At 44.5% G+C, this 20,186-nt stretch overlaps 1 protein-coding gene across 1 annotated transcript in view; it reads left to right on the top strand.

Annotated features, from left to right (window-relative positions):
* The first annotated feature begins 943 nt into the window (after positions 1–943).
* Positions 944–20,186, top strand: part of rapgefl1 (Rap guanine nucleotide exchange factor (GEF)-like 1) — a 33,011-nt gene continuing 13,768 nt past the window's right edge. Inside the window, 4 exon segments of the mRNA XM_051073920.1 lie at positions 944–2,038; positions 3,621–3,937; positions 16,028–16,106; positions 19,193–19,436. Coding sequence (XP_050929877.1) covers positions 1,836–2,038; positions 3,621–3,937; positions 16,028–16,106; positions 19,193–19,436 — 843 coding nt within the window. The 5' untranslated portion in view covers positions 944–1,835.

Raw genomic sequence — 20,186 nt, 5'->3', positions numbered from 1 at the left:
TTAGCGGCCGCTCGGGTGATGCTCGTACTAAACAAACAAAGAAACAGGGACGTAGCTGCTGTTAATGTTTCAGGGCACGAACGCCTCGAGGTGTGAACCAAACTCCCAATGAATTCAACTTTAACAGCTGAAAGACTCTTTGTTACTGTTAACGTCATTTTTGAAAACCTTCAGACTGTGTTTGTGTTACTGTCACAGATCTGATCAGTTTTTGTTCAGTGAACTGAGCATCTGTCACTGAGGTGTTTATTAACAACAGTTTCATTATTTATCACCGTGTCGTCAGCCTGTCTCACACTGAGCATCACAGCCATAACATTTAAACCATCAGACCTGAACGTGACCAGGTGACAGGTGGACGACAAACGAACTGGAGGTGTGTTTTCATTGACTATAAACCAGCTCATCAAATAGATGCAGTTGTCATGAACATGATTGTTTGATGATGAAGCTCAGATCAAATAACCACAACACAGCTCTGATAACACGACGGACAGGAGGCCTCAGGTCCTGATGAGTCTTCACTGTCGTAGTTTACAGAGTCCTCTGCTCTTTGCTGATCTGAGAACATTCAACAGAAGCTGCAGCTCCACTTTAAATAAACAGGTGGTTTTTATGAAAGACTTTTAATGTAATAAGCCTCCTCAGGCTGACAGTGCTGAAGTAATCCAAAGTATTTCAGTTACTCACTGAGTACTCACATGATGGAATAAGAGCTTTAATCCCTGATGATAAGATGTTGAATAAAATGTGAAGTAAATGTTTTCAGATCAGATTTCCTCTGGACCTCCTGTCGTCAGGGATATTTCCTTTTCCATCAATTTTACAGCAATGGAAGTAAATGTGCTATGCGCGCTCCCGGCAGGAGCGAGGGGAGCGCGCAACTGCAGCAGATCAGAGCGGGGAGGGGCGGGGGGAGTGTGAATGTTACGAGTCACTTCTCATTCCACTAATTTAGCAGAAGGGGAGGAGAGAGAGGGAGGTAGAGAGAGCATGGCGCTGTGTTATTGGTGAGCCGGGGGGGGGGGGGCTGTCGGAGCCTCTGCAGTATCTGACCTGAAAAAAAAGAAAACACTGAACCCTCCTCCTCCTCCTCCACCTCCTCCACCTCCTCCTGCTGCTGCTGCTGCTGCTGAGAAAACCTACAACACCCAAACGCACCGGGCCGGGCGGGTTTTCCTCCTCCAGGTGTGTGAGGAGGAAAAAAAAACGCGGACGGAGAAAAAAATCCTCCACCGTCGATCCACCGCCGCCTCATTCATCCCGGAGATCTGACGGAGAAATCAGCCGCCGGTGACCCACCAGCCCCGGAGAAACCAGCGGAGAGCCGCGGAGACGCAGGGCGGACGGAGGGAGCTCTGTTTCGGCTTCATTCCGTCGGGTTTGCTCGGTGCGTTCGGCGCCGGAGCTCGGTGTTTTTACGCGGCGGCTGCAGAGGGAGCGGAGAGCGGGGAGGAGGACGCGGGGAAGGAACGGCCGAGAGCGGAGCAGGGTTCTGGGGGGGATTTTTTTGGCAGAAGGGTCGGTGTCTCGGTGCGGTGATCCGAGAGGGAGGATAGAGACGGACTCTCTGCCGCCCATACACCCCCCCCCCCCTCCACCAATGGGTTAAAGTCGGTCTGTATGCATTAACGCCGCGCAGAGCCTCGGGTCCGTCCACACCTGCTCACACCTGCACACCCCGACCTGCAGGGGCTGTATGATGTAGGAACCACCTGCCCCCCACCACCACCACCACCTCTGCTCCATCTCTGCATCATCATCCTTTAAACACCCCCCTCCCCTGTATCACTATCCCTGCCTCCCCCCCCCGACCCCCCACCCAGCGTCCCACCATGCCGGCGGGGATGAAACCGCTGGAGAAGTTCCTGAAGAAGCAGACCACGGCGCTGACCCGGGCCGGGGGCTTCGTCGGAGGGGTGGCGGACAAGGCCAGCGGGGGGACCGGGGCGTCCCGCCGGAGGGCCAGCCTGTCCCGGGTCGTACCGTTCTTCAGGGAGACGTCACCAGAGAGCGGCCAGGCCCGGGAGGTGTTCAGGTGAGACAGACATGAGGAGGTTTAGGGGGTCAAACACAACACCTGACTCAACCAGATCTGGGCAGAGCCGGGTTAACCAGTAAGGAGGTCCTGGGGCAAAAACAAGCAGCGCCCCTCTGTGAGTGACATATTTAGGAGGAGGCAGCATCTGAGCTCTTTCTGCAAACTGACAGAAGAATCTCCAGAAGAATCTGAGGTCTGAGGCCTCGGGGCAGGATTTATTCCCGGCTTTGCTGGGTTGGTAATCCAGATCTCGATCCAGGTCTCTTGTCCAGGTTCATCAGTGTATCTCAGTTCCTCAGTTCAGTCCAGGTTCACAGTGTTTAGTCCTGCACGTAGATAGGGCTGGGTGATACAGGAAAAATATGATCATGATTTTTAGCTCCATATTGATTGATTTGGACATTTAAAAAAAAACAATAACAGTTTATGGTGCAGAAATGTATTGTCTTAACTGTGGTGACTGATCAACAAATGTGAACAGAACAAAAACCTGTGACTCCGATCACAGACTCCTCTGATAGGACCTTCTATGTAGAGGAGCAGATTAGACAGTCAGCAGTTTGTGTCTGGGAGTTCGTAGCTACAGTCCAGAACTTTAATCAGTTTCCTGAACACACCTTTCTCTGCTGAGCTCAGAGGCTTCATGTCTTTAACTGAGAAGAAGGAAACTGTTCAGCCTGCTAGCTGTTAGCTGTTAGCCCTGTTAGCTGTTAGCCCTGCTAGGACTCGGTGTGGACGGACAAACAGCATCTTCATCCTCTCTGGGATGAAACCTTTTCAGCTGATTGTAAAGATTTGTTTTGTTTCCATCTTTGTTGGTACCGACTGGCGACATGTTTTTCAGACCGTCTTCATCTGAACTTCGTCTCTTTTAATGAAATCAAACCACTTCCATATAATCGACCTGCTGTGACCTTTGTTGTTTCCTGTTAAGGTCAGTTCTTCACTTTCGAGCCTCTCTCTGGTTCCACTCATGTTTCTGACTCGTCCACAGCTTTCTTTACCTCCGGGTCGGTCAGGAGATGGATCTATACTTTGACGTGCAGCTGCTGCCTGATTGGCTGTGGTCACATTAATGCTGCCGTCTGATAGGTTGTTAATAAAATGCCCGGAGCTTATCGTCTCACCTCTACCTGTAGAGCTGAAACAGTTTCATTGATTATTCAGGAGTTATGTTGGTGATCCATTAGTTATTAGACTCATTTTAGAGCTAAGACTCCAAAACCAGAGTTTTTGATGGAAAAAAGACATTTGAAGACTTCACGTTGGGGTCTTAAAACTACTAAAAGATTGATCCAGAATGCAGGTATAGTCAGGAGATGCATTGATAATGAAATTAATCATTAGTTGCAGCTCTGATCACACGTCCATTAAATCAGAGTCTGATTTGAAAGAATCGTCCAGCAGGTGTTCAGATATCCTGCCACATACAGCCATCATGGCTGCAGCTTCATATGTAGAGAGCTGAGTGCTGTGTCCTGACGCCATGTTACAGGACGATCTGTGTTTGAGAATCATGCAGCCGGACTCAGTGTTTTCGTCTCATTGTCTTTTTATTGTTTATTTCTAAACGTTGCAGCCCCGACAGCGAGGACCCGCCTTCCTGGCCCTCAGCTACAGGGACCGGTCTGGTCACAGTGCCTAGCAGCGCCAACGGCTCTGGGTCGGGCTCCGGTTCCGGTTCTGGTTCTGGAGGAGGAGACGTCCGCAGTCCGTCTCTGTCCAGTGACGAGCAGAGCTCCGAGGCCAGCCTCATCACAGAGACCAGCAGCAGTGGCGGGGGAGGAGGAGGAGGAGGAGGCGGAGGCGGGACACCTCTTCACCCCGACACACCTGACAACCTGACCCTCGCCGTGCTGGACAGCGTGGCGGGGAAACGCTACGGACACTGCACAGGTAAGAAGCTCTCGTTTTCTACAGTTTATCCTCCAACATGGCCGCCGGAGGAGGGAGGGCGATGTCGTCCAACCTCTGCTGTGATGTTTAGTTGTTAGTTGTTATTTTGAGAATTAAAAGCAGCCGAATCAGCTGTGATCAGCTCCTGGTGTCAGTGTCTCTGTGGATGTTCAGACAGCTCTCACTGTCTCACTGTGACACTGAAGGAAAGTTAAAAACAGGAGGACTCTGAGTGAAGTTCTGCAGCTGTCAGGAGCGTCTCGTTTTGTGTATTTGTGGAGGTTTATTGGTGACGGACATCAGAGACGATGATCCTCTCAGGAAGTGGAAGTCACAGCTGAATCTATAAATATGTGTTTCATGTCTGTGAGTTCAGGAGTTATGACTCAGGCGGGCGTTTTAAAGGAGCAGACTATAATTGCCACTGCTGCTCCAACTGTTGATCAGCAGTCATATGACAATAGCTAACTTCCTGTTGTTTTTACAACACCTGTATGTACCTGTCTTTGCCTCACCCATCTCCCTCTGATCCCTCAGTTTAAACCTCAGGAACAGAACAAACTCTCCCCAGTTTTTCCATTTTATTGGTGCAGAAAACATCCAAATAATCCATTTGTCCTGGCTTCACTGCTTCTGACCGTCTTGCAGCTGCACCTTAGCTCAGATCTGACCTGTTCTCTGTAATCATGTACAGTGTGAAGGGCTGGCAGAGCCAGTAGAAGCCAGTAGAAGCTGGTTTATTATTTTATTACCTATTCATTTGTTATCAGGTTCTCCAGCGTCTGTTTCTGTTGTTTGGACAAAAACCAGACTTTGGAACATTTCATACACCAAACTGATGGTGGATTAATTGAGGCAATAATGATCAGATCAGTCAGTGCTGAAGGTGATTGTTAATTGCAGCTGTTTATTGACGAGCTTCTGTCTCTGATTGAATTTGATGTTTGAGGATTCGTCCTCGAGTCCAGAGAAAATCTCTGCTGTCAGATCCAGGCTCTGTTTTCTGCAGGAGCGTTTTCATTTTACAGTTCACATCATACAGACTGTTCCTGCAGCCTCAGTGTGTGTCTGTGTGTGTGTGTGTGTGATAACCAGTGGTTACATAATCGCTGCCGTCCTCTTTCAGAAACGCAGCCTGCTTATTACAGCTGAAGTGGGTGTGCATGCATGCGTGTACGTATGTGTTCCTGCAGGAATGTTTGCCTGCATGCCTCTGAGTGTGTGTGTATGTGCGCAGAGCACTGATTGCTGCCTGTTGGAAGCTGCAGGGTGTGTTTGTGTGTTTGTCTTTCATTTGGTCTTTGTATTGTTTGTTTCAGAAACTCAGATTAAAACAAGTAAAAATAGAAAGTTTGAAAATTTGAAAACATTCAACATTTGCACATTTACTGAAATATAAAATAAATGAGGCAGGTTTATTTGTGCAGTATGCTTCAACTGCAAGGGAATAAACTGCTTTACAAAATAATGATTAATGAAAAATAAAAAAAAACATTTAAATGGAAATTAAAAAATAAGAAACACAATTAGAAAATGATTTAAAAAAATAAAAATACATATAAGAAATGCTCAAATTAAAGAAATTTAAAAAGATATTTTTGCACTGATTTCAGCAAAAATCCTGACATTAAAGTGTTTTAAAGTCCCCCAAAAATTCTAAAAACATTTTCTAAAATTTTCATTAAAATATTTTCAAAATTCGCCAAAAAACTTTCACTTTAAGTAGAATTCACCTCCTGCTCTGTGACTCTGTCATTACAGCAACAGTTCAACATGTTGTTTCAGCTTTTACTCTCTGCTGTGTAACTGTACAATCGATGGAAACGCTTCTAGTTTAGCTTCAGTTTCTTTGACCTGCAGAGACGAGAAAATGACAAGCGTTCAGCAGAGGAGGAAAGACGCAGAGACAGAAGGAAAGGTTCAGGCTTTCTGTTGTTAGACACTGAAAACAAAGATCCATTAAGATTTTTATCAGACAGATTATTATGAAACAGCATCTGAACCTACGGAAACATTAAGATCACACTTCTCTTCCACTTCCTCCTCAGCCAGAGGATTATTTACTGTGGTTTGTGCCTGGTTGTATTTTATATGGACTCATTATATTGGCTGTAATAAGGAGTGACATTGATGAACAGACATTTTACAGTCCAGCACCGTGTCAGGTTTAAATCTAAAACATGATCAATCTTTTCTCGTTGGCGTCACGTCCGGTGAGGAATAAGATAAATAATAAAAATGTACAATGCGCTGCTGCTTTTTTTTCTCTTGTAAAATATCTTCAAACCATAAAAACAAAAAGTGACTAAAGATACTGTGGATGCAGGAAACTCGACTCTGTCGTCATGGTTACGACTGGCATCCACACTGCTCCGGAGTTTTCGAGCCTCCAAAGCTGAGGTTGTGTCCAGAATCATTATATGTGTATAGTGAACACAGTGTATCCTACAATGCATTGTGAAAAGTAGTGAACAACCGCTGGTCACTAACCAAGAAATATATCCCATCATGCATTGTGCTCACACTGAGAGAGGGAAAACACGATGATGCAGACACGTCACATTCACATTCACTTCCCGATTGGTTTTTATCGGTCGCAGCGTAGTCTTCGATTGGTCAGTCAGTTGTTATTATTTTCTGCAACGAAACAACAAACAGATCAGACAGTCTACTTCCTGTTTACACCTGCGTGGATATGGACAGATGTTTAATGTGCACCAAAGTGCTGAGTGGGTTTTAGTAGAAAACGGTCTCATGTTAAGTAAAGAAAACCTCCTTTATCCAAACTGGTCACATCCATAAATAATCCAGAGTTTCCTTCCTGTTGAAGAGTCGTCATCATCATCATCGTGTTATACAAACACTTCTCCGATAATCAGCTGTTAACAGATCGTCTCTGAGACTTAATGAAGCGATGAGTTTGTTTTCACATCAGTAATTATTTTCTACACAACCTGGTGATGCTGCTGAATTAATTACTGATAAAATCATCATCAGATCTGCTGCTGCTCACAGGACGACAGCGTCTGTGGTCTTATATCTGCATATTGATATTAACATATAATCAGCTTCAGAGTTTATGAAGCAGAGAATCAGTTTAAATGAATTAAAAAGGCAAATATAAATAAAACTCCTCAGTCTTTATAAATCCTGTGGCTCAGTCCTTGGACCAGGAAACAGGATTTTTGTGGAGGATATTTGTTTTATCTTGATGAGTCCGTCAGCAACATATTCATCAAAATGACCAGATGAGGTCTTTGAATCATCTTTAATACCTTCACAGTGAGAAATGAGAACACGGGACGGTTCATTTGATAAATAAATAAGTGACTGATTAAAGAACTGATAACAGACTTTAGCTGAGAGTCAGACAGAAAGTGTTTAACACAACCTGAGACTTTCATCAACTCTAAAACGTGAAGCGTCTCCATCGTCAGGTTCAGTCTGCAGGTGGTTTTCACTCAGGACCAGGTTAAAACCCTGCAGCAGATTCCTTCTCAGGTCGCTTGGTTCAGGACTGAGGAGTTAAAACAGGGACCGGCTGATCCAGTTTGAACATTTGAGAGACTGTAACATAAAATCATTATCAGACCTCAACCATGAACCTCTTGCACTTAAGGCTCGATAACACCAGTGTTCAGAGAGAGAGTGTCGTCATCATGTTGCAGAGACCAAACTGTCCAGTTTCAGAGATTTTCACAGAATGAGTCAAAGCTGATAAATTATGGATCGCATGAAATTTAGCGTCTGAACCAACTGTCCTGTGAGGAGGGAAACAAACTGTGGACAATGTGTTTGTTCTGGTTCAGGCTCCAGAGAAAAATCAAGGAACAAACTTCAGTTTGAACATTTTCTCTGAAAGTTTCTCCTCAAACGGCAGAAACGTTTCTCCATCATCCAGAGTTTGAAGAGCAGATTTGTTGTGATTGATGTGACAGATGTTGTGTTGCTTCAGGCTTCGTGTTCGACTCTCTCCTGATCAAAACTCAACAACACAACTCGCCCCAGTCTCTTCTCCTGCAAACACCACCTACAGTAGCCCAGAGGGGACAGTTAGCTGCAGAAATATGTGACGCTGCAGCAAAAACTAAACCATCAGCAATGAAACGAGAGCTTTGTTTTGCTCTGAAAGGCTGATGATTTCTGACCCTGTTTCAGAAACAAGAGAATCACTTTTCATTGCTCCATGCCAGAGTTGGACCGTTCAGTTCGTACTTCTTCTTCTCATGAACATAATATCTCAGCAACACCTCGAGGGAAATTCTTCAAATTTGGCACAAATATTCTCTTAGACTCAGGGTTGAACTGATTAGATTTTGCTGTGACCTTGCAAACACGTTTTTGGCCATAACTCAGGGATTCACACACTAATTAACACTGGACTGGTTGGAGGAGGTGTACAAACATGAGGTGGTGATTCCAGTTTCTTTTCATTCCAGCCTCCGAGCTGAGACTGAGCTGAAGTCCAAAGGTCTGTGATTAGCTGTGTGATGCTGTGGTTGTTTGTTTCTGACTGTTTGTTCTTACACCAGATTAGATTTCTGTTTGTACCAGTAACTGTTCAGATGGATGGAGCTTAATGTTGAGAAAAATGTTCTGACAGAATTCCTCAGGATGACTGAAATCCCAGCGTGATGCTTCTCTGCTCCTGATGTTAGCATCAGTTTATCAGCTTTATTAACTCTGTACATTATTTATCAGGAGTTCTGATCTTCTTATTAATCACAGGTTAATGCTGCCAATGATGAATAATCAATCAATCATTTAGTCCATGAAACACCAGAAAATAGTAAAAATCAGACCTTTATTGCAAATAAAGGCATAAAATTCCCAGAGATATGATTAAAAAAATCTCATTTTATCCAAAACGACAGTTCAAACCCCAAAGATATTCAACTTTCTGTTAAATAAGACAAACAAACTGTAACTATCCTCCTGCCAAATGTCAGGACTCAACTTAATTACAACAGGTGAGAATCTAACATGAGGTTTATTTGTTTATTTTATTCAGTCCGATGGTTTAGAATCACAGTTCCATAAAGTTGTGGTCCAAGAGTCTGATAAACAGCTGCGTCTTTAAACACTGACATTAATGGACTACTTGGATCGCCTCTGGTGGCTGGCTGCGGTATAGGTCATAAGCCCGCCTCCATGTAGAGAAAATCAAAGTCCACGCCAAATAAATGTTCTGTTTTTGATGCGTTTCTGATAATTTGTTTTAATTAGTTCTTTGAAGGCTATGAAAAGCAGGTGAAATGTCATGATTGACAGCTGAGATTGACTTGTGATTGGTCGGTTGAGTGTATGGGTGGGACTTTAACTCTTGAGCTCCTGCCCCCGATCATGACCACGCTGCAAATGGCGGCGCTTGTATATGGGATATTTTGGCTTTTATTTTTGTACAGTTGGAGGAAGTGCAGATATGTCGGCCATCTTTATATCCAGTCACAGGTCTGAATTATCTGATCCTGTAGTGTGAGGGGTTCACAGACAGAATCCTAATGTTACTGACTGGGTGACTGGAGTCTCCCTGATTTTGAATCCTGCAGTGAGTCTGGTCTGATGTGTCAGAAACACGCTGAAGGTGAGCAGAGAGACGCCGAGTCTGGATCCACGTCGTCCTCATCTGGTGTGTTTTTGTGTCTCAGCAGCCTGAAAATTACACTGTGCTTCATATTTAATTACTGCAGAGCCGGAGCCTGTTGATCCTCTTCAGTCAGTGTGACCCACATCCAGCTTTTATTTTGGCTCGGTGTGTCTGCGTCACACACCAGTCAGAAAACCTGCAGCACGTGAAGTTAGTTTCATGAATTTAAACGTCGGTGCAGCCTCTCAGCTCCGGGTTTGTCCCATGTCCTCCATGTTTGATGTCACTTACCTCCAGCACTGACGGATTCTCACCTGTCTGGTTTTACCTGCTCGCTTGTTCGTTCACAGTCTCCACACACACACATACACACACACACACACACCTTCATAAATACTTAAACATGACGCATTTTGATTGAACTTTTGCCAAAACAGCTTTTTAGTGACACAGATTTTTGGATGTTGATGAAACAAAAGACGTGAGGATCAGACTCCTGAAGTTTCTGGGTTTCTCACCCAGACAAACCTGGATCTTTGAAAATGAGTAGATTGGTTTAAACTAAGTCAGTGAGTGTCTCTGTGGACCTGTATTTGTTTCCATTCAGTCAAAGTGTCCCCATTAAAAGCAGCTGAATTAGTTATTATCAGCCGAACAGACCTGAACTGAACAGACAACTCACTGTTTACTGTGATTCTGAAGAAAACAGGAGGATTCTGGGTGAAGTTCTGCGGCCTCTTTTCTCTGAGTTCTGAGTGGATTTCTGGAGGTTTATTGTGGACGGACATCAGAGATAACGATATCTTTAGAAGGTGTAAATCACACTGAATCTATGAATGTAAGTTTCATGTCTGTGTGTTGAGATGTGACTCAGAGAAGACGTGTGATTTTTAGTTCAGTAAATTCAGTCTGACCCACTTTAAACCAAAAACCAAACGTACAGAAAAACACTTTTCCAGCCGACAACATGTCTCCAGGTGGAGCTGGTGTCAGACTCTGTTCAGAGGCCGACCCGGGTCACATGGGGCTCTCCCTGCTCTCCTGTGTCGGCCATCTTAGCTCTCTGCGCTCTGTCTTTAGTTAGCCTCCAGATGTTAGCAACACTTCTAAGTCATCTGTCTTCATGTTCAGCACCCGGCGTCGTTTCTGCTCCGTTTGTTTAGAAATCTAACGAGTTACAGAAAAACCTCAGCGAGACGAAAGTAGAGTTGGTTGCTATGGTAACGGACAGAAAAAGTTGATAACAGTAGAGTGATGGGAACGGGACGGCAGAGCTGGTGATTTTAAACAGTCGTCATGTCTCTGAGACGCTGGATTAAAATACAACAGGTTTCCCATGATGCACTCTGAGGGTTTGTTTTTAAATCCTGGGCCAATGAGAAGCTTTGTGTGTGTGTGTGTGTGTGTGTGTGTGTGTGCAGATTGAGGTAGTAGTCAGATAATCCTGTTTCAAGGTTCAGTCTTACTTCACACACACACACACTAACCTCAATCATCACTGTGTGTGTGAGAGAGAGAGAGAGAGAGAGAGAGGGTGTGGTTGTTTTAACCGAGCGAGGGTGTGTCAGTCAGACACTGAGGATTTTATAAAATAATTAGTGTGTATTTGTGTGTGTGAGCTTGTTTTACTTTGTTCGCTGGGTCTGAAACCTTTATATAAACACAGAGCTCCACAGTGATGATGTGTTTCTGTAGTCCAACCTGAAGTTAGCTTCAGCCTGGTTCCTCCACAAAAAGCCAATGGGATTCTTTCATAGTGTTTTGGATTATTCCAGAAAATAAACAGTGAGCAGCTAAAGTTTCTGATCCTTCAGGTTTAGTTGATCAGATCATCTTCACAGATGAACACCACTGTTCTGACACTCGTTAGCAACCGCCTTTTTTAAGACACGTAAAAGCTTCAAACATCAGGAGTGGAGGATTTACTGACCCATTTTATGTCGGAGAATAAAACCTGAAAATGTCTTGAGCTTGTGTTAAAACCACAGACCTTATTTCAGACATTTAACCAGAAACACACTGACTCTGGACGAGGAACAGGAAGTGCTAACATGCTAACATGCTAACTGACTTCCTGGTTTTAGGATCAGTCCTGCAGGACTCTGTATACTTGTCCTGCAGGTTTGGAGCAACATTACAGTGATTCTGAAGCTGTTGTTTTATGGTTAAAACTTAATAAATTTACTAAATTTACAAAATTAAAATCTGACATTTTATTACAAAACAAATGAAAAAATAAAACACAAACAATTATGTCATTCAGTCAGGTAGCTGTTTTCACATTTTCATAATTGTTCCTAAAATATAAAACACAGAATATATGAAGAATCCAAACAGAGAGAGCGACTCCTCTGCAGCTGTCAGCGCAGGGTTTTAATAAAGGTTTGGAAAAACACAAACAGCCAACGAGCGGTTGCCACGGACGATACCTGTCTGCAACTGTGATGTTATCACTGTGTGTGTGTGTGTGTGTGTGTGTGTGTGTATGTGTGAGCAGCTGCCTCTCAGGTAAAACAGAAAGACGATAAGTTTCCTGACAGTTTTATAAAGGACGAACAAACCTGTTAAAGCCTCTTACATAACACACACACACACACACACACACTCAGCTCAGCGGCAGGCGTGTCGAGGCAGGCAGGTGTGTTCAGGTGAGGCAGAGTTACGCTGTGAAACAGAATGTAAATAACTTTTCTCCTGAATGAAGTTTTTACTGCTGGTCTGTGTGCGGTTGTTGTTGTCTGCTGTGTGTGTGGGAGGTGGCAGCATCATACTGAGAGGAGGAGGAGGAGGAGGAGGAGGAGTGGAGGTGAAATGAAATCTAAACGCAGTGAAGTGAAGGGGTCTGAATACTTTCTGAAAGCAGTGTGTTGTATGTGGCTCCTGCAGGTGTTTTTCTCAGGAACAGGGAAACTGATTCACCTGGATCCTGGTGTCCAACACAATCACGAGTGTGTGAATCTCTGTGAACGTTCCTGTTCTCCAGGGAAAGCCCTCAGCGTGCCGTGGTGATGGGGCTTAAAACCAAAACACCACAGAAAAACAAAGAAACAGAAAGAGAAAGACAGTGATGGCGTGACAGGACAGCTCGCTGTGTGGGAGGAGGACTTTTTCTTTCTCTTTAGAAGAAGAGAAGAAGTGATGCTGCCCACTCGTTTACCTCTCTGCGGATGCTTTTACCTTCCTCCTCCTCCTCCTCCTCGTCTCTCCGCCTTCCTCGACCTCTCGAAGCTGCAGGTTTCCCTCGTCCAACTTCCCGTTTGTGAGGATGTGAAGAGCAGCAGTGTGTGTGTGTGTGTGTGTGTGTGTGCAGATACATAAGAGGCTCTTTAGCACCTGTTCACATAGCAACCAGCTCTCAACAAGACATTTGGAGAAGAGGAGTGGGAGGAAGAGAGAGAGAGGGAGGGAGAGGAGAGAGGAGGTGGGAGGAAAAAAACACAGACTCAAATTAGAGGCTTCTGAGCTGAAATACACGAGAAAACCTCCAACTTCTCTCCATGAAAGCATCAGCTCCGTCCACGATGTCGCTCTCACACTGATTCACTTCTGCTGCAGGTGATTTCCTTTTCCTGAAGGTTTAAACCCTCAGCATGGTTCCTGCTCTGCTCCATGAACACCTGTTGTTGCTCGGTGTAACGATGGTGAGCAGGTACGATCTCCCTCTGAGCAACACAACAAACTCTGCTCATAGCTCTTGATGTTTCCGTCAGTCTCCTGGACATCAGAGATGAACGCTGGTTTTTTAAGACTTCTATAGTTCAGCATTACTCTTGCTGTGTAATTTAAAGGTGCTATACGTGAGTTTTTGCTATCACTGCAAAGCTAACGTTAGCATTAGCACCACCAGGAGCTGTTTCCAGCTGTGAAAAGCAACATCAGTGTTTTGCTTCTGTTTCTGTCTCATCTTTTCTCCCAATGAAGTTAGCATGCTAACCAGCTAGCCCCAGTCCGCCATGTCATAACACCACTTTACGATAGTGAGTCTCAGAGGACGTATTCTAACCTCTTGTCTTGTAAACACAAAGATGGCAGCTGCTAATGCTAATGCTAGCTCCCATGTAGCACCTTTAAACTTCTGGTCCAGAGAGTTCAGAGTGACACTGTAGATCAGTTACAGACTGTTTAAAAACCAGCGTTCATCTCTGACATCCAGGAAACTTAGAGTTTGGTGTTTGTTGGAGCCACAGTCTGTCGCTGTGTTCACACCTGGTGTCCACGTTACTTCAGAGTTTTCCAGCCCTTAAAATGGAGACGTTTGGAAACGCTGCTGTCCCTGTTTTAGTCTGAGCAGCAGACGGAGGCAGTGGTATTCCAGCTGTGTTCTGTGTTACGTGTCTTTGAGCAAGGCACTGCCACAGTCTGTCTGCTCGTATCTCTCTCCTCCTCTCGGTGTTCCAGTCAGTTTCTCTCTCTCTCAGCTCGTAGGCGTTCTTTACATCCCATTTGGATTCAGTTGGTTTCTCTCCTCCTCCTCCTCCTCCCACGTTCACACTCTTTCACTCTCTCCCTCTGTGTTCACACCATCTTCTCTCTCTCTCTGCATCTGTCTGCTGATTCCTCCTCAAACCATTCTTCTTCTGCTAATTCGTTAGCCTGTGAATATGTTTATATATTAAATGACAGGGTGCACTTTATCTCTTCCTGTGGTAACTTCAGGGCTCAGACGTTAGTTAGTTATTGTCATAACTCAGTCACATCTCAACACACAGACGTCAAACTTAGATTTTTAGATTCAGTGTGATTTCTACTTCCCAAATATATCATTGTCTCTGAGAGCTCAAGAAGAGGAGGCTCCTGACAGCTGCAGAACTTCACCCAGAATCCTCCTGTTTTTAACTTTCTTTCAGTATCAGTCTAATGAGGAGAGAAACAATCTGCTCCTTGCTTCTATTCCAGCCACGTGATTGGTTCAGAATGAGTTCTATCGAGCAGGTGATTTCTTGATGAACACACACACACACACCTGTCCTGTGTGTGATAACAGTAACAATGTTGTTGTTTTTCTTAACAAACTCAGTTGTTGTCGCTCAGTTAGACACTGAAACTCTCCACAGCAGCTCCAATAAAACAGAATAGACCTGGGATGAATCCAGTGTGGTATTGATTACATGATCGATCAGTCAACACACACACACACTCACACTCTGACATGACGTTCATTCCTCTCTGTTCTTTTTCCTCCTCAGTGTTTCTTCTTCTTTTCACACATTTCTCTCTCCATCCTCTCACTGTGCAACGTGGTGTCTCTATGGTAACCGCCTGCAGAGAGGCGGACCCTGACAGGACACGCCCACTGCAGCATGCGTCTCTCACACACACACACACACACACACAGAGCAGCAGTATATTTTAGTAAATGCGACCACAGGTTTTGTCTGAGTCGTGCTGTTTCAGCATCTTAAATTACAGTGTTTTACTGCAGCAGCTGCTCGTCACTGTTTCAGCTCAGTGTCGCTCTGAAAAACATCAACACCAGGTTTTCTCTGTGTTTGTCTCTGATGAATCTGACTCTCTCTGCTGTGTCTGTTCATTTAAAGCTTCAGTTCTGGTTTCATTTATCTGAACCGACGACGACTTCGAGGCTAAATATGTCTTCATGGCCCACATTTAATCTGTGTGTGTGTGTGTGTGTGGAGGAGTGTTTCTATAATGTAGTTTATATGATTCTCTTAAAGTTCATCTCTGAAGATCAGAATTATTATACCAGCATATGAATTTTTATATTTACTGTTGGAAGGGAGATTTTTTTCTCCTTTGATGGAGCTAGGCTAACAGTTTCCCCCTGCTTCCAGTCTTTGTGCTAAGCTAGGCTAACAGTTTCCCCCTGCTTCCAGTCTTTGTGCTAAGCTAGGCTAACAGTTTCCCCCTGCTTCCAGTCTTTGTGCTAAGCTAGGCTAAACATGAAACTGATATCATCTCACAGATGGTTAATTTCTGACAAACAGAGATCTGTGTGTGTGTGTGTGTGTGTGTGTGTGTGTAAATTGTTTGCAGCCATAGATTCAAATGTGTAGAGTGGTATCTGTTGATTTACATGTGTTTGTGTGCAGCTCTCCTTTAAATCTTCAGTTAAACCTTTAATGCAGGAGAGTTTGTCTGAAGTCGGATCAACAGCCTGAAAGATAATGATCAGCAGATTCATTGATGAGGAGAATAATCATTAGCTGCCACTCTCCTGTCAGAGATTCAACATTTCCTGTCAAGGTTTTTCATATGAAAAGTCTTTGTTGGTAGGCTTTTAATGTGAAACACCAACAGGAAGTCCTCACATTCTCGTGAACATGATATCTCTGGACTCAGAGATGAACTGATTACAATCTGGTGGCCAAAGGTCAAAGGTCAAGGTCACTGATAAACTGAAACTGGAGACTGATGACCAGGAGGCTGTGGTTCTAGTTTTATTAGAGAATGTTCTTTATTTATTTGTTATTGTTCCCAGATGTGAAGGTGTGTTCAGGTACAGTCTGTACAGCTAACCTCTGTCTCTGTTTGTGTCTCTGTAGAAACTCTGCTGGATGACTTCATGTTGACACATCCCATCTTCCTGACGGCCGACAGGTTACAGCAAGTCCTGCTGCAGCAGTATCCTTCACACACACACACACACACACACATGCATAATTACCTGGATAGAATGTGCTCACAGGGCTGTGTTGTGTATCTGCATGTGTGCGTGACTGTGTAATGGAGCCGAGTCACGGACGTCCAGTGTTTGACGTTGATGGACAGTTTGGTTTGTTTCAGTCTGGAAGCTGCAGGTTTGTGTTTCCTCTCGCTGACGGCTGCAGACTGACACTGACATGTTTCCACCTCCTTCAGCCTTTTTAACGAGTCCAGAGGAAGGAAAAGGTGGAAACACCACCCTGCCTGTCCATCCTCTCCCCAGAGGGTGAAGTTTAATGACCCCATCACCTTCCTTCTAGCACCACCCTCAGGACGAACTTTACACTTTTAGCTCATCTGTGGGATGATTCAGAACAAACCAGATCCACGGAGGCTCCACCGCCCAAAGAATCCACCGCTAATGTCCTGCTGTCAGATGCCACAGGACGCCCCCAGAGGTCGAGGTGGACCTACACAGTATTAGTCAGGTTCCACTGGTGACTGTCGTCATTACAGTCGATGAAATCAACTGTCAGAGCTTCAACTTTCACTTGCTACAGTTTTTTAAGACGTTGTTCGTGTCAAACTCAGAAAAGACCACGTGTTTGGCATCAAACTCACCTTAAATACCTGTGGTTCCTATGCAGAGCTGCAGGACTGATCTTATAACCAGGAAGTCAGTTAGCATGTTAGCATGTTAGCTCTTCCTGTTCCTCGTCCAGAGTCAGTGTGTTTCTGGTTAAATGTCTGAAATAAGGTCTGTGGTTTTAACACAAGCTCAAGACATTTTCAGGTTTTATTCTCCGACATAAAATGGGTCAGTAAATCCCCCACTCCTGATGTTTGAAGCTTTTACGTGTCTTAAAAAAGGCGGTTGCTAACGAGTGTCAGAACAGTGGTGTTCATCTGTGAAGATGATCTGATCAACTAAACCTGAAGGATCAGAAACTTTAGCTGCTCACAGTTTATTTTCTGGAATAATCCAAAACACTATGAAAGAATCCCATTGGCTTTTTGTGGAGGAACCAGGCTGAAGCTAACTTCAGGGTTACAGGTTCAGACGGTGCCTTCAGGAAAATCTGATCTGTAGAGAGGTGATAGAATATATTAAATATGAACTGAAACTGTGCTGAATTAAAATCACATAAATAAGTAGAGATGATAAACAGCTGACTTCAGGACAGATTGTTACGCTGCGTCGTTTAAAATGTAAATGAATCCTTTTTTCCTCTGCAGTGACAAAGTGATTGTCGTCCACTTTCATACTCACCCACTCAGAGAGAGAGAGAGAGAGAGAGAGAGAGAGAGAGAGAGAGAGCTGGAGGGAGGAGAGGAAGTAGAGCAGAGAGGGATGGGGGCGGGAGAGAAGAGAGAGAGAAATACTCGTCTTCATCTTCCTCTGCTGGTTTTTCCTCGTCGAAGAAAAACCACAGTACACACAGAGATCTCCTCACTCTTCAGCTGTTTGTGGTTCAGAGAGTCATAACTCAGTCAAATCCTAACACAGAGACATCAGACAGAAACTGCTGGAATCAGCACAACTTACACTTTCCACATCTGTCATTGTCTCTGATGTTCGTCATGAATAAACATCCATAACTCCTCCTTGAAATCATAGATAAAAGTCACTTCTTATGACTGCAGAACTTGCCTGAAAATCATTGTTTTAAATTTTGCCTCAGGATTTAAATAATCCAGTGATAGTTTACCTGTACATCTGTGAGTGCATTAAAAACAGGAACTGATAATAGATCATTCGGCTCAAGTTAAATTGTGCAGAATGCAAGAAATACAAGGTAAAGTACTAATGATTCATTCACATCGTCTCAGCACGGTTAGAGGGTGCTACACACCTGAGAGCAACAACATCAAAAACAAAAACCAGGTAAAAGTGAGAACATCAGGTTGTTTTGAGACAGATTTGATAAATTACGACTGATCGTCAGTGTTGGCGCCCTCATCAGGCTGCTGCAGGAACTGGGTTCATCAGGGAGAGAGAAAAACATGGTGTGTGTGCAGAGACGGAGGCAGCTGTGTGTGTGTGTGTGTGTGTGTGTGTGTGTGTGTGTGTGTGTGTGTGTGTGTGTGTGTGTGTGCGTGGTGCAGTGATATGTGGGTCATCATGGCGGCGTCTCTGACTCTGTAGTTACAGTTTCTCTTCAGAGCTGCTGCTCTCTGAGGCTGAAACATTAAAATCAGGCTGATTACAGATGAACTCATGAATCAGACTTTAAAGGAAAATTCCAGAGTTTTTCATCCCATTCTCACTGAGCATGTTATTAGGAACACCATTCCTCTCTTTGCTCTGGATTCCTCCAGATGTTGGAAACTTTCCTCTGAGATTCTCGACACGGAGAATTCTGCTGCTGGAAACTGTCCATGAAGGGACGAACATGGTCGGCAACAACACTCAGGCTGTGACATTCAGACCATGACTGATTGATATTAAGGCCCAATGTGAGTCAAGACATCATCACACCTTTACACCAGCAGCAGCCTGGACTGTGGTTCTGTGGATTCAGATTCTGTCCCTTCATCCAGATCCAGCTCCATCAGACCAGTCTTTAACAGTCCAGTGTTGGTGAGTGTTGTTGGCTGACAGCTGTTGTAGTCCATCCACCTCCATGTTGGAGCTGTAGATGTGTTTCTGTTCAGCTCAGTTGTACAGGGTTGTTATCTGAGTTACCATAGTGCTTGATCCGTACCTGGGAACATGATCTGATCTGCTTGTGTGCCAAAATCAGAACATGGGCACAACTGAACCTCTTTCACGACAACGCCCGATCCGTTCCACACACGTGCAAGATTTTACATCACTTTACTTCTCGCGTTAGCCTTTTAAAAGTCGTCGTCGAGCTCTTGTAATAGACGTATATCTTCTAAGCACTGTGTCGGTGTCTGATTTATTTATTATGAACTGTCTGCGGCCATCAAATCCTGAGGTAATCAATGTGTTTGATTAAGTTAACTGTGTGGTTCTGATCAGATTCTTGCTCAGTGAATCAGGAATTTTAATTGTCCATAACGTGTTTGTGTCATCAGACGAATATCTGTCCTTAACTCAGACTCTCTCAGATTCACTCTGGAGACGGAGGGGAAGGAGGGAGAGAGGAGAGGCAGGGAGGGGGAGGTGGAGGGTGAGAGGAGAGAGGGAGGAGAGAGAGGGATGGAGAGATGGAGGGAGAAACAGACGGAGGACTGGACGGAGCAGAGAGGAAGCAGGCGGTGCTGAACGTGGCGTTCAGGTACCTGGACACCTACAGAGAGCTGCTGCAGGAGGAGGGAGAGCGCAGCAACAGCTTCCCTAAGGTAACACACAACCACAGGTACACAACACACAACATACACACAACATATACACAACCACAGGTACACAACACACAACATACACACAACATATACACAACCACAGGTACACAACACACAACATACACACAACATATACACAACCACAGGTACACAACACACAACATGATACACCTCCTCACAGCTGCCATTTTGAGAGCACAATATGGAAACATGCAGAGCACACGAAGGTCTGAAAGCTGAGTTTAAAATGACGGACACTTCTCTCCCTAATCGGTCGCCATCTTGGCCACGTAGCAGAAAGGGAGGGGCCAACAACATATTTTTAAACTTGTTAAAATGGCGGCAGAGGAAGGTCTCATCGTAGTTTACATGTGGCATGAAACAGGGTGAACACACAAGAAAGTAAAAGGTTCATTTTTGAGTCAAGCAGCTGGAGGACATCTTGATGACAATCGTCACGTGTTTCCTGTAAGTTGCACGGCGGCCATGTTTGATTTGAGACAACACTACCCTGTCGAGATTCACACACTACACCAGTGAGTATACCGAGTACACAGTGTACTACATGTAGGTGTACTAACTGGGGATGTAATGGACCTGGAACGGTAACAATACGTCTTCTGGGCAAAACTGTTTTTTGGAGCAGAGCGAAGGGAAATGAGAACTACAGAGACCATCATCCTTTGCTCTCCGCTTCGCTCAGTAAAAATTCTTTCAGGCTTCTGATTGGCCAACATTTACAGGTGGAGT

Source organism: Lates calcarifer, linkage group LG11 (assembly GCF_001640805.2).
Source record: "Lates calcarifer isolate ASB-BC8 linkage group LG11, TLL_Latcal_v3, whole genome shotgun sequence".
Lineage (NCBI taxonomy): Eukaryota > Metazoa > Chordata > Actinopteri > Centropomidae > Lates > Lates calcarifer.
Note: the sequence above shows the minus strand (reverse complement) of the source record. Positions and strands in the feature narration are given on the sequence as shown.